This window comes from Pholis gunnellus (genome assembly GCF_910591455.1).
Source record: "Pholis gunnellus genome assembly, chromosome: 18".
In the NCBI taxonomy this organism is placed as follows: domain Eukaryota; kingdom Metazoa; phylum Chordata; class Actinopteri; order Perciformes; family Pholidae; genus Pholis; species Pholis gunnellus.
In genome coordinates this window covers 11,521,200-11,533,908 of record NC_136545.1, presented here as the reverse complement: position 1 = coordinate 11,533,908, position 12,709 = coordinate 11,521,200, and the positions used below count along the sequence as shown (strand labels likewise).

General features: G+C 42.3%; 1 protein-coding gene across 1 annotated transcript; it reads left to right on the top strand.

Moving 5' to 3' along the window:
- Positions 1–417: 417 nt before the first annotated feature.
- Positions 418–9,615, top strand: osbp2a (oxysterol binding protein 2a; the record flags this gene model as incomplete). Its single annotated transcript, XM_079179718.1, has 14 exons — positions 418–584; positions 1,432–1,637; positions 5,207–5,457; positions 5,584–5,752; positions 6,290–6,410; positions 6,515–6,581; positions 6,686–6,823; positions 6,925–7,170; positions 7,286–7,406; positions 7,597–7,700; positions 7,905–8,000; positions 8,447–8,631; positions 8,768–8,988; positions 9,473–9,615. 14 exons carry the CDS (start codon positions 418–420, stop codon positions 9,613–9,615), a joined length of 2,235 nt encoding a protein of 744 aa, XP_079035844.1.
- Positions 9,616–12,709: the final 3,094 nt, after the last annotated feature.

Here is a 12,709-nt window from a genome sequence, read left to right as displayed (position 1 = left end):
CACAGACTTGCACCCATATGCTACAATCCCGTAATAAGGACGTCATCATGATCTCTGTCTCTCTCTCTCTCCCCCTCTCTCTCCCTCTCTCTCTCTCTCACATCTACAGGCTTTACTATTACACGCAGTCAAATTGCAGGCTCAACCGTTATATAATTTCATGTAATAATGTGGCTGTTATCCGCTTCTAGCTGAAACCTCGTAGATATTGTTCAAACTATCTCAGGGTAGAGGGCAGGGAGGGAGGGGGGGGTGGGGGGGGACACACTGACACAGCTTCATCAAACAGCTGCAAGCTAACGGTAGCTTTAGCGGAGGAGTGCAGTGCAGTGCCAGCGAGCTAACAGCTGTACAGCTGTTGACAGGAGACGCCGACTCTCCGTGCATCCCTGCAGAGGGACCGGCCGAGAGGAGCAAATGAACGAGCTGGTGAGGAGTCTGCCCTCCCCGACTCTCCCGGGGCTCCAGCTGCCGTGCCTGAACACCGGTAACCACAAAGGCTGGCTCTATAAATGGACCAACTACCTGAAGGGTTACCAGCGGCGGTGGTTCGTCCTCAGTAACGGCCTGCTGTCCTACTACAGGTAACGATTGTATTAGAACTATTCAAATATCACTTTAATGTAGATGCTCAGTCTGACACTCTGTAGGACACTGTTTATCATTTACAAAAGTTTAGAATCATAGTTAAATGATTTGTTGCAAATGGGATTTAGAAATGCAAAATCTAACTTTTTAACGAGCGAGGAGGGAGTGCCCTGAATGATGCCAGTTAAGCAACCACACATATTTTAGCCATAAGATGACAAAATGCCGATTTATGAGTTGTGAATAATAAGTATGGTAATTGAACAGCTAACCTACAGTGTCCTTCAGTATCCGAACCTATTTAATGCGGATTTCATCCCAGATTAAAACGTTACCAAGCTATATATAGCTTTAAATTATATGTCGGTAACAAAGAAACAAACTACATGATAACCTATATTGCGTAATGCCAATGATAAATACTAGAGGGAGAGGAGACAACAGAATAAAGGAGTCCACGAATGGTGACTCATCTGTTCTGTATATTACTATCCATTTTGAATATTATTATCCCATGTACAATATGTATAATTTAGAGATAACATGTGTGTTTTGTATGTTAGATGTCATATAAACCATAACAGAATGTTAAACTGTCTTGCAAAAGCTGTCACTATAATAATATATGGCCAACGTGTTAAGCTATGTACATTTTGTCTAAAGCCTCTGGAGAAATGTCGGCTACACTTTGTCCAAAGCATGACAGGAGAGACAAGTCTTCACAGACTTATTGGGATGCTCTGCTATTTCAACAGTGAACTACTTTGTAAAATCGAACAAAAACCGAGCTGCCCCATTTTGCTCATCTTTTCTCCGACTCTTTTTTTTGTTTGTTTCCCTCAGGACTCAGGCAGAGATGGGGCACACCTGCCGGGGCACCATTCCCTTGGCCACGGCACACATCGAGGTGGGTGACACCTGTCACCTGGTGTTAACCAGTGGAGGCCGAAGCTACCACCTGAAGGCCACCTCTGAGGGAGAGTGTCAGCGATGGGTCTCAGCCCTGCAGCAAGCAAGGGCCAATTCCACTCTGCTGATGCACCACTCAGGTTAGATGGATATCTTATGTTCTGGGTAGCGTGGCCCATGTGAGTGTCAGTGGTCATTTTGGGTGTCCAGCTCCACTAATGTGTGGTGAATGTTCACACACAGTACTGTCAAGATGCAAAGAAATAATGTGACTTCTAAAAATGGGCAGCCCTTGGATGAGATTTGTTGCTCCTTTTAAGAAGTAACTTGCAGCATGTCCCGAATATGTACTTGTACTAAACATGGTTCACCTTTTAAAGTCCAATGTAGACAAACCAATGTATCTGTTACCTGAACAGCTCATGCAACCAAGACCCAGTTACCTAAATGCATATTTATTTTTAATTTTTCATATTTATTTATTATGTAAACAACAAGCCACAAGAGGGCAGTGTTGTTCCATGTGTCCACAGTCATTAACCTTCTTATATAAAGTCTATGGTGTTAACGCAATATTTGCATTTAATCATGTCATTTTAAATTACTTTGCCTTATAATGTTCTTTTTACCTCAGGACACTATCACACAGTATGATATGATATATTTGTGTAGACATCTGGCTGTTATTTGTTCAAAAGAGAAAAGGAAGGAGTGGCAGGATGTACAGTGGATCTTTTTCCTCTCTCTCTCTTTCTCTCTCTCTCTTCTGCACAAATGTGCACAAACACACGTGCAGCTGCCACCTCCCTCCCAGCCCCGTCTCCTTCCTCCCTCCTTGTCTCCTTCAGTATGACGACAGTGAGAGCTGAATGAAATGACCTTCCTTTAGACTCCACCTCCCGTTCTGGTTGCAGGAGGGGTAAAAAAAAAGAGAGAGGGTGTGAGGATTTTCATTGAAAATATTTTTCACCGTGCACTGTGGACAATAGGCAGACACGAGTGTAGCCTTTTCAATGAGAGTCACCTTGTAAGTAACCTTTTAATTATTTTACTGAGACCAGAATACTAATTAGGAAAGAAGCTACGAGCTTGCACGCTTGCTTGCTTGCTCGCATGTGTGGGTTTGTAACTGATGCAGTGAGTGTCTGTTATGGAGTTCATTAAGTTGGGCTGTATTTTGTTTAAATGTCTGTTTAAATAAGCCAATTGGATTTCTCACAGCACAGAATTTGCCCTAAAGTTGACAGAATGACACCGTAGTTATCAAAGTCACTGCAGAACAACAGAGCAGCATTTCATTTAATTTATCGGTCTCTTTCAAATGTGTGATTTTTCTCCGGATTATTACTGTAAATACAGCTGCTATCTGATTAATTCCTAAGAGGAGTGTGCCTTTAGGCACCCTTTACTGCTGAGTAAAAGCTTTGCACCTGCAAGAAATAAATCAATGTTTTATGTTTGTCTGCCCCCATTAGCATACGGAAACCATGTGTGAGGTGTTTATGCTGTATCTACCATTGTTTAACAATGGACTGCGCCTCATTGGGAGTGATTACAGCCAAAATACTAAGCCATATTTATGGAGCGGAGCCCTATTACAAGATCTTACACAGCCTAACTTTCTCCCTGAGGTTTTCCACGATTCACAAATTGTGATTTACAGTGCTGTTACTGTTTCGTATTGATTGTTTTCAACCATTCATTTTCATCATAGATTTTAAAATCTGACCACGACCGTCCATGCGAATATCCTGCTAATCTAATGTATTATTCTTGAACAAACATTGGTTATACGGTATGACCGCTTGTGTTTTTATGCGTGTGTAAGCACACACACACAGATCCTTGTGTGCGCATGAGCCTTTGGTTATGGACTGAGTGGCAATAACAGCAGGGCAAATTAATTGGCTGGAAGTGGATTAGAACAGCAGTAATTAAGTGGATATTGAGAAAGTGATCTGGCACCTCACTTGTAAAAAGCTATATCACATTACCACTTGAGTACCATTTGTTATATACATAGCTAGGTATACAAGGTAGATACACAATTCAAACCTCTCTGACAACCATTTACTCCCGGGATCAAAGTTTAACAAATATCAGTGTGAATCCAAATAACTGCTTTGAGGGGTTAACAGTGTAGCTCAGGTTGTGCTACAGCAAGTGTTCAGCATATTACAGTCAGACTTTGATTGCTTCATCTATATTGCAGAAGCTTACGGTGCATCCTCTGATATTTAACGCCGATTCTCTCTTCCTACACTGTGTCCATATTGGCGCTCCATCTATCACCTGTGGGTGTGTTTTCATGATATGATTCAACGATGAGTCACCAATTTGTCTCAGTGTCCTGCGTGAAAAATAACCCATTAGTACACAGAGCAGACCAGTAAGCCTCTCCCCTACATGTATGTTATTATTATATTATATTATTCCATGGATGGGTTTTATGGCTGTAAGAAGAGGTGCACTTCCAGATTCTTTGCTCACTTCTTAATATGGGTCATGAAACCATTACAGATGCCTGAAGGAGAAAGTCCCCTCCTCCTGAGACTTTGTAATTCCAGTTTATTTTATTTATTTCCCCCTCTAATAGAGTAGTAGTAGTTTGTCCCCTGGCTTTGGTAATCACTCGCAATGCAGACTCTGGCCTAGATTCAGTCAACGTGCTCGGGAGTTTTTTGAGATTACACACACGTTTTGTTTCTTTGAGCAGAGAAGAAATGTTTTGACCTAGAAAAGTACCATTTCCATACGACTGGGGCAGTCATTTGCATATTAAAGATGGATTTATCTGTGTTGACATTTATAACTGACTAGAGCTTGAAATCAGCCATTATCTAAATTTGTACTCATGATAGTAGAACTTTTTAGGTGTCTCGAATCTTTTAAACGATGTCCTTTTTCACTGAGAGGTTTTTATAGAGCACAGCTTGCTCTTTTACCCTCTCCAACCCACATACTCTTTATTAGGTCCATTACTAAAAGCGCTACTCAAAGCGTCAGCATGTCTTTAAAGGTCTTTTTAAAATCCCAAGGTCTAGTACCGAATGGTTCATGACATTTACAGTTTCTATTTGATGTCACTGCAGCCACAAAAAGGTATAACAGTAATTTAGCTTCAATTACCAAGTTGAACCAAGTAGATATAATATAAATATAAATTATCAGCTAAAAAAAGGCAGTCTCCCTACTCTGCTTCTAAAATCCCTGAGAGCTCATGCCAGAGAGAGAGAGAGAGAGAGAGAGAGAGAGAGAGAGAGAGAGAGAGAGAGAGAGAGAGAGAGAGAGAGAGAGAGAGAGGTAGTGCGTCATCGTTTGTTCTCCCTTTTCTTCTAAAAATAGCCGAGCCTCCTGATTGCAGGGGCCTATGTTTCCAGGGCAACGGTGTTCATTCACAGCTTTCCCATCTTGTAGAGGAAGAGGTGTGTGCGTGTGTGTGTGTGTGTGTGTGTGTGTGTGTGTGTGTGGTGTGGGGGGGGATTAGGGTGTGAAGTGATTTATTATCCTCCTCCATCCGTTCCCCACAAACATTAAGTATTTAAATAGACTTTCCAGATGTCTGATGAGACATGTACTGTTTACAGTGGACAAACATACCACCATGAACACCCAATCTTTTCAGACGTAATAACCTCTGACGATGTCATCTCTGGTAAAGTACGTCATTTGTGCACTGCCTTTCTTTTTCTTTTGTCCTCGTGTGAAGACGACTCAGGAGATGAAGGCCCCGTACCTCAGGAGGACCGAGCCCTAACCCAAGGGGTGCTCAAGACTCTGGCCAGCAAGCTAGATGACCTGAGCACCTGTAATGAGCTGATAGGAAAGCACGGCGCCGCCCTCCAGCGCTCCCTCAGCGAACTCGAGGAACTGCGCGGATCCACTGACGGCACAGACAGAGTGAAAGCTGTCAACGAGCGAGCCACCCTTTTCCGCATCACCTCCAATGCTATGATCAATGTGAGTTGTGCTTGATGCTATAGCCAGTAAACTGGAGACTGTTCGGTTGTCCCTTTTTAATGAGGGGATGCTGCTTGGAGGGCTCCGTCTGCTTCTTTTGACGTGTGTTTTGTGTTCACACCTCAGGCTTGTCGTGACTTTCTGGACATAGCAGAATCTCACAGCCGAAGGTGGCAAAAGAACCTGCAGTATGAGCGAGAGCAGCGTCACCATCTGGAGGAGACCATCGAACAGTTAGCCAAACAGCACAACAGTTTAGAGAGAGCTTGGAGGGAGAACCCCACATCATATACAGGTGAGACGCATCACCCTCTTTAGTGTGAGAGGCGACGTATAGTCTCACAGAATAAGAATATGGCCCTCTTCTGGCCAGTAGTAGTGATGCAAATCTGTCACATAAATGGGGCGAAGTCAGACTTATCATATCTTCAATTTTTTGTGTATTTATCTATATGGGAAGTAAAAAGAAATGCCAAATATTTAAACTCCCAGTATAGTGTTCGGCACACATTATCATAGTTTATTTTACGTTCTTTAAGCTGAATTACATAACTAAAACTGTTGCAACTTAGTTGTAATTAATTCAGCATCTGCTGTAAATCACAGTTAAAGGCAACACACAACTGACTTTGTTGTCACTGATATTTTGTTTTGTTTTCTGAGCAACATAAAGCAACTCACCGAGCTATAAATAGGTCAAATAACAGCTGTTGCATCCCTTGTAAACAATTATGGACCAATTATGGACCCCTTGTAAAGCAGCACTGTAATATGCTGCTGGTACATGTATATTTAAAACATCCAGACAACTGTCCTGTGTCTGTTGCCGTAGGTGTGGAGCGGTCTCAGGAGGGGGACGCGAGTGATGACAATGACGAGGCAGAGTTCTTCGATGCGATGGAGGACTCCCCTGCATTCATAACCGTGACCGCTACTGGCAACATACAGCACAAGTGAGACATCATCTGCGTACAAACTAATCTCAGAGCTGTGTTCTCGATCAGCTACGAGCACCGTTACTTTGAGCTGTATTTTGAATGATGCCGCTTTCTCTCAGGCGCTCGGGGAGTAATCAGAGTATGATGAGCGGAGGAATGTCCAATGACTGGACTCACAATGAGAATGTAGGTCCCAAGCATGATCAGTTGTCTCACTAGTTGTTTCTAAACACACCCATACGCACTTACATTAAAGAAATGTATTAAAAATGTTGTCATGTTTTTTTCAGGACACCTCAGGCACAAACCACATGCAGCTACGAAGAACAAGACGCAGTCGTATCCCTGACAAGCCAAATTACTCCCTCAACCTGTGGAGCATCATGAAGAACTGTATTGGCAAAGACCTGTCCAAGATACCCATGCCTGTAAATGAAAAATTAAACATACAGTACAAATTGGCTGTAACATAGTTTTTGAATTGGAGTGACTTACAAGAAACCTTTTTTCTGTCCGTGTGTGATTGCAGGTAAACTTCAACGAGCCGTTGTCGATGCTGCAGCGTCTGACGGAGGATCTGGAGTACAGCGAGCTTCTGGACCGGGCCTCTCGCTGTCACTCCTCTCTGGAGCAGATGTGCCTGGTGGCTGCCTTTTCTGTGTCCTCCTACTCCACCACGGTGCATCGCACAGCCAAGCCCTTCAACCCTCTGCTGGGGGAGACTTACGAGCTGGACCGGCTGGAGGAGTATGGTTATCGCTCCATCTCTGAGCAGGTGAGACAAACATTTGTCCTTGCAGGTATATTTTACACACACTGATAAAATTATCCCGTTGTGAAGGACGTCTGTATTGCCTCTGCTCACACCAGCTGATACCATTCGCCATCAGGTCAGTCATCACCCGCCAGCTGCTGCCCACCATGTGACGTCGCAGCGAGGATGGACCCTGTGGCAGCATATCGCTATTGATAGCAAGTTTCGTGGGAAATATATTTCTGTCTTGCCATTAGGTAAGAAACAAGTAAAGTGATGCGTTCATGCTGACAATCAGTATAATAAATACCTCTACACATATGACCCGTAAATACACACAGCACAATTGTGAGAACACAAATGATTAACCGTATTCAAGTAATGTAAAACTGTGATTCTTTTGTTCACCATTTTGATGTTTGTGTGTCTTCCTTCTCTTCACTGTAGGAAACATTCACCTGAAGTTCCACTCAAGCGGAAACCACTACGTGTGGAGCAAAGTGACTTCAACGGTGCACAACATTATCGTGGGGAAACTTTGGATTGATCAGGTGTGCTCCTCTTTAACTGTCAAAACCACAACCTGTCTTGTGTGAAAAGGGAAACATGTATAGTATAGAACTAAGAACTAGAGGCCTTCTAATAACGTGTGTGGGTTTGTGTGTGTGTGTGCATGTTGCTGAGGAAAGTTATTCGGGTCATCATACACTTTTATGTGTTTTTCTTACTGTTTTCCCGTCTGCTGCTCTTGGCAGTCTGGGGAGATTGACATTGTTAACAACACCACCAAGGACACCTGCCGTCTCAAATTCTCCCCCTACAGCTACTTCTCCAGAGATGTCCCACGTAAAGTAAGTCTGTTGTACTGTCCGTTCCGCAGAGAGTCCTTTCAGATGTTGGAAACCGACAGCTAGCATATTTGTTGACCGTCTTCATTCAGATTTCATTGCATTTACAGTTTTACACTGCAGCTACACAAGCCAGCGTCAAGAAACACTGCTAGCATAATATTGGTTCTTAATATGTTTAACCAATCTTGTATCCGCCATGCTCGGTGCTTACAGTCACATACTCACCAGTTAGTGAGAAGCAGGAACCTAACAGTTTATATCATCTCTTCTGTTTGATATAGTCTAATATGCACAATTGCTACATGATTCAAACACCCTCAAAATCTAAAGCCCAAATTAGAATTTGAAAATGAAGTAAAGCACTCCAGCTGTGAATATGTCAGTGCCTCGCAGTCGGAGCCTGCATGTAACTGATCTGTTCTCGTGTGTCATCGTCTCTGGTGTAGGTGACAGGAGTGATAGAGGACAGAGAGGGCACGGCCCATTACATTCTGTCAGGAACCTGGGATGACAAGATGGAGAGTGCCAAAATAGTGGACAGCAGCCAAGGATGCGGAGGCTCTGAAGGCAAACAAAAGACAGTTTATCAGACTCTTCAACCCAAACTGTTGTGGAAAAAATACCCTCTCCCGTATGTTTCTTATCTTATCTAACACATTTCTACTTTGAAGATTGAATGGGTCTGAAATGACACATTGAAACACCTTCACCCCTTTGAGATCTTTCCTCTTTGTTTTTGTCTTTCTCGTTTACCTTTCACTCTTCAGAGATAATGCAGAGAACATGCACTTTTTCTCCTCCTTGGCTCTGACTCTCAACGAGTCAGAAGAGGGCATTGCGCCCACCGACAGTCGTCTGCGGCCAGACCAGCGGCTAATGGAGGCGGGCGTGTGGGATGAAGCTAACACTCAGAAGCAGCGTCTGGAGGAGTGTCAGAGGCTGGAGAGGAAAAAAAGGGAGGCGCAAGCCAATCAGGCCCTGGAGGAAGGTGAGAACAAGGAAACCCACAAGAACAAGGAGGATTAAAGTCCCCTTTTTGATACTTCACTTGAATGTTTGAGCTTCACTGTGCAGAATGGTGTATTTGCAGTTTGGCACATCTTAAATCTATGGTTTTAACAGATCATCTTACAAAAAGGATTTTGTGACAAAAACGAAATTTGCATCTGACAAGAATAGAGGTTGCTGATCTTCATCGATCATTTTTACTAAAGTCTTGAACTGTAAACCTTTGTTTCCCGAAGTGGAACAGTCAAAAGCTAAGCTGCGCCTTTTAACCGCAAGATTACAGTTTCAGTGTGTATATATCTGAAATCCAGTCATTTGGATTTAGCTTTCCCCTGACAGAGTTCTGACTGCTTTCCTTAAAGAGTACAATAGCTAGAAAGAAAGGAGAAACTAAGACTGTGATATTATAGAAAATAGTATACATTTGAGCCATGCCTGAAGAAAACATGCCTCTGTGTCTTCAGGGCAAGACATCGAGGGTCACCAGCCACTGTGGTTTGAAAAGAGGGCAGATGATACAACAGGAGAAAGTACCTACGTCTACCGGGGCGGCTACTGGGAGGCCAAAGAAAGACAGGACTGGAACCAATGCCCTGAGATCTTCTAGGAAAAAAGTTCCCCTTACACCGTGCATCAGACAGACTGAGTCCTCCTAATGTAAGGATACTCTGTGACATATGGACAGTGTGTGTGTCTGTGTGCGTGTGTGTGTGTGTGTGTGCGTGTGTGCGTGGGTGCGCATGCGTGTGTGTGTGTGTGTGTGTGTGTGTGTGTGTGTGTGTGTGTGTGTGTGTGTGTGTGTGTGTGTGTGGAGCTGAATGATATATGCTTGACATATGCTTTACAGAGAAAGGATTTCTGCACCAAGACACATATTTCATTGGGTGTGTCTGGGGGTAACTTGGGGGAAAGGAGGGCCCTGGAAGTTTTGGTACAAGGACTGAATGTTCTCCTCGAAGTGGGAACAGCATGTTCCTCATGCTGAGCTCTGACAGAGACACCAGACACTTAAAGGACTGTAGCAGGACTACGCATTCTTCTTGCGCTTAAAGGCTTTTTCACAGCAGAACTTCATTTATTGATCCCCCTGATTTCTGGGATTTTTTTTTACTATATTGCCCAAACTGTATCTTGAAGGATTTACAGTCATTGTCCAGTCTGACTGGCAGCTAGTACTGGAACAGGAAAACCAAAGTAGATCTCATTCTCTTTGGATGGACAACTGACTGAATACGCCACGCTGTTTTATAGACAACTGCTGCTTCCACATGATCTTGTTTGCATTAAAGGGACACTCCACTATTTACTAGTATGAAGATTACCACAGCCTGTGAAAACGGCTGTGAAGGGTTTTCACAGGCTCTACTCTCGGCTGGAGTTTGAAAAGTTAACCAAGCTGGGAGGGTCTAACTAAAGACACCATTGATTTGTATTATGGGAAATGTAGGATCCAGCTTTTTTGGAGCTTCACCATTACTAAGGACTAAAAGTGAGGATGTCTTGATCTCTGCCGTATCTATTTTGACCGCTGTCTTTTAAATGTGTCTCTCACAAGTCCCCAAACTTAATGGAACAGTAAATCACTGGAGTACCACTTCAAATATCTCAAGACTGAAGACCCACTGAAGTACAAGTCTGCTTAGCCCGGGGGATATATACTTCAGCAAGAAAATATGTTGGTGCTCATTGGTAGGTTTAGCCTTAATTATGTAATGAAGCACTAAGTCACTAACCGCAACCAATCTCTGAGATTCTGTACAGATTATAGAAATCCGGCAAGCTATGTATACGTCAGGGTAATTTATATTTTGTTCCAGTTTTATTCAAATGATCAGGGCTCATCATCTTGATAAGTAGCAACAAATGCGTTTCCCCTTGTTTGGATATGCCAGCAATAATATAATTGCGCACAATGTCACTTGAGAAGAAAATACTCTTTGCAGCACAAAAAGTACGTTTTGGTGACAGTTGTCCATTAGCTGAATGATAGTTATGTAAATAAATGAGATTTATACACATCGGTCAAGGACCAGAAAAACAATTAAAGAAGATTGCATATGCTGATGTTTTGTGCGTACATTGGTAGTACATTTACATACAATAATGAATATGAACCTACTTATTTATAGTTTTCAGCTTGTTGTGTATTATAATAGGGGGGTAATAATTGCCTGGTTGCTTTTCGCCTGTATATAGCAAGAATATAGTAGAAATAGAATTGCCTAATGTATAATCACTGTATGAAAATATTGTTTCACATTACTTGAACATTCACATTGTGGGCACTAATTAAACTCTGTCTGTGTGTACATAAGCTTAAATGGAGTCAGGATTGTATACCTGTTAATGAGATGTTAGGGATATTAAATTATGAATACGATATGTAATATTGATGATGCAAATAAGGTGTTGTTTGAATAAAGCACAATGTTATGTTTTCCTGCAGGTAATGATACATGCTACATAATCTCAAAGGTTTCCATGGCATCTTATAGCTATGCATGGTTTTAGAGTGCTTCAGCACTTCTGTAGTGGAAAGCCTCTTCACCTAGCTGGTAGTTTGTGGACACTTACTGAAACATGATGTGAACTCACCTTTTGTGCCCAATGAGCTCATAAATGTTATATTTTTGAGCTCAAATAAAAACGTAAAGCTGACACCTGCTGTTGTTTACTGTCAAACCAATGTTGTTCATGTCGTTTAACTCACGAGGGAGAGATGATACAGAAGACGTCCGGAGAAGTCTGTCATGATGCCCCGAGGCCAACAATATATTTATCTTGGGACCACTGCTGTCATGAGTGCAAAGTAAACAACAACAGAAATGTCTCATCTGACAACAGATAAATAATATGAAAATGCTAATTCAGTTTAAAGACTTGCTAAAGGAAATGTGGATGTCTAAACCCTCCATAAAATGTAACTCATGATTGCTCTCTATTACGTTACAGGTTATTTTCCAGAACTATATACATTTGTGGTACCTTTAAAACTCCTCAAAGTTCATAACAAAGTCAAAAGCCTAACAAATAGAAAACAGAGAAGGATAAGACTGGTTTGGTTCATCTGAGCCTTTTTCTTTTGTTTGATTCATTTATTTTCCTATATGGCAAAGTAAAGCCAAGAAAAAGTTAACTTTCTGCATGTATCTGTGTTATATGTGATGATTTAAACTATCACATAACCCACATCACACTTTTTATGGTGGATGTTTCAGTTACGTTTCCTATGCGCCCTGATATAGCACAATTAACAAACCCCTCATTTAGAAAGAAAAAAGGATGTCTTGTAAATATTTACATTGTTTCAAGCCTGTGCACAACCACTGTTGAGTTGTATGTGGTGGTGATGTTGCACTGATGTCTCCGCTGTCTTTTAATTATTTGCATTTCAAACATTAAACCCTGCTGTTGGCTAACGTAGTTACTAATACTGAACCCTTCATGTGATCCGATATGATGACAGGAAAAAGCAATTCATTATTGTCATTGTGTGGCTCGTGACCATGTTGAGGCTCAAACCCTGCCCAGCAGAGAGCGGTTACATTCAGCCTGCACCATGCCCATAGCCCCGCCCACAAATAATGAGTGGCACCGCCCTTTAAATAAACCATCCAATCACACTGAAGCGCGTCTGCGCCGCCTCGGCTCGTCTGACAAGTACAGTGACCGAATGATTTTGTTGTTTTTAGGCTAGTGAT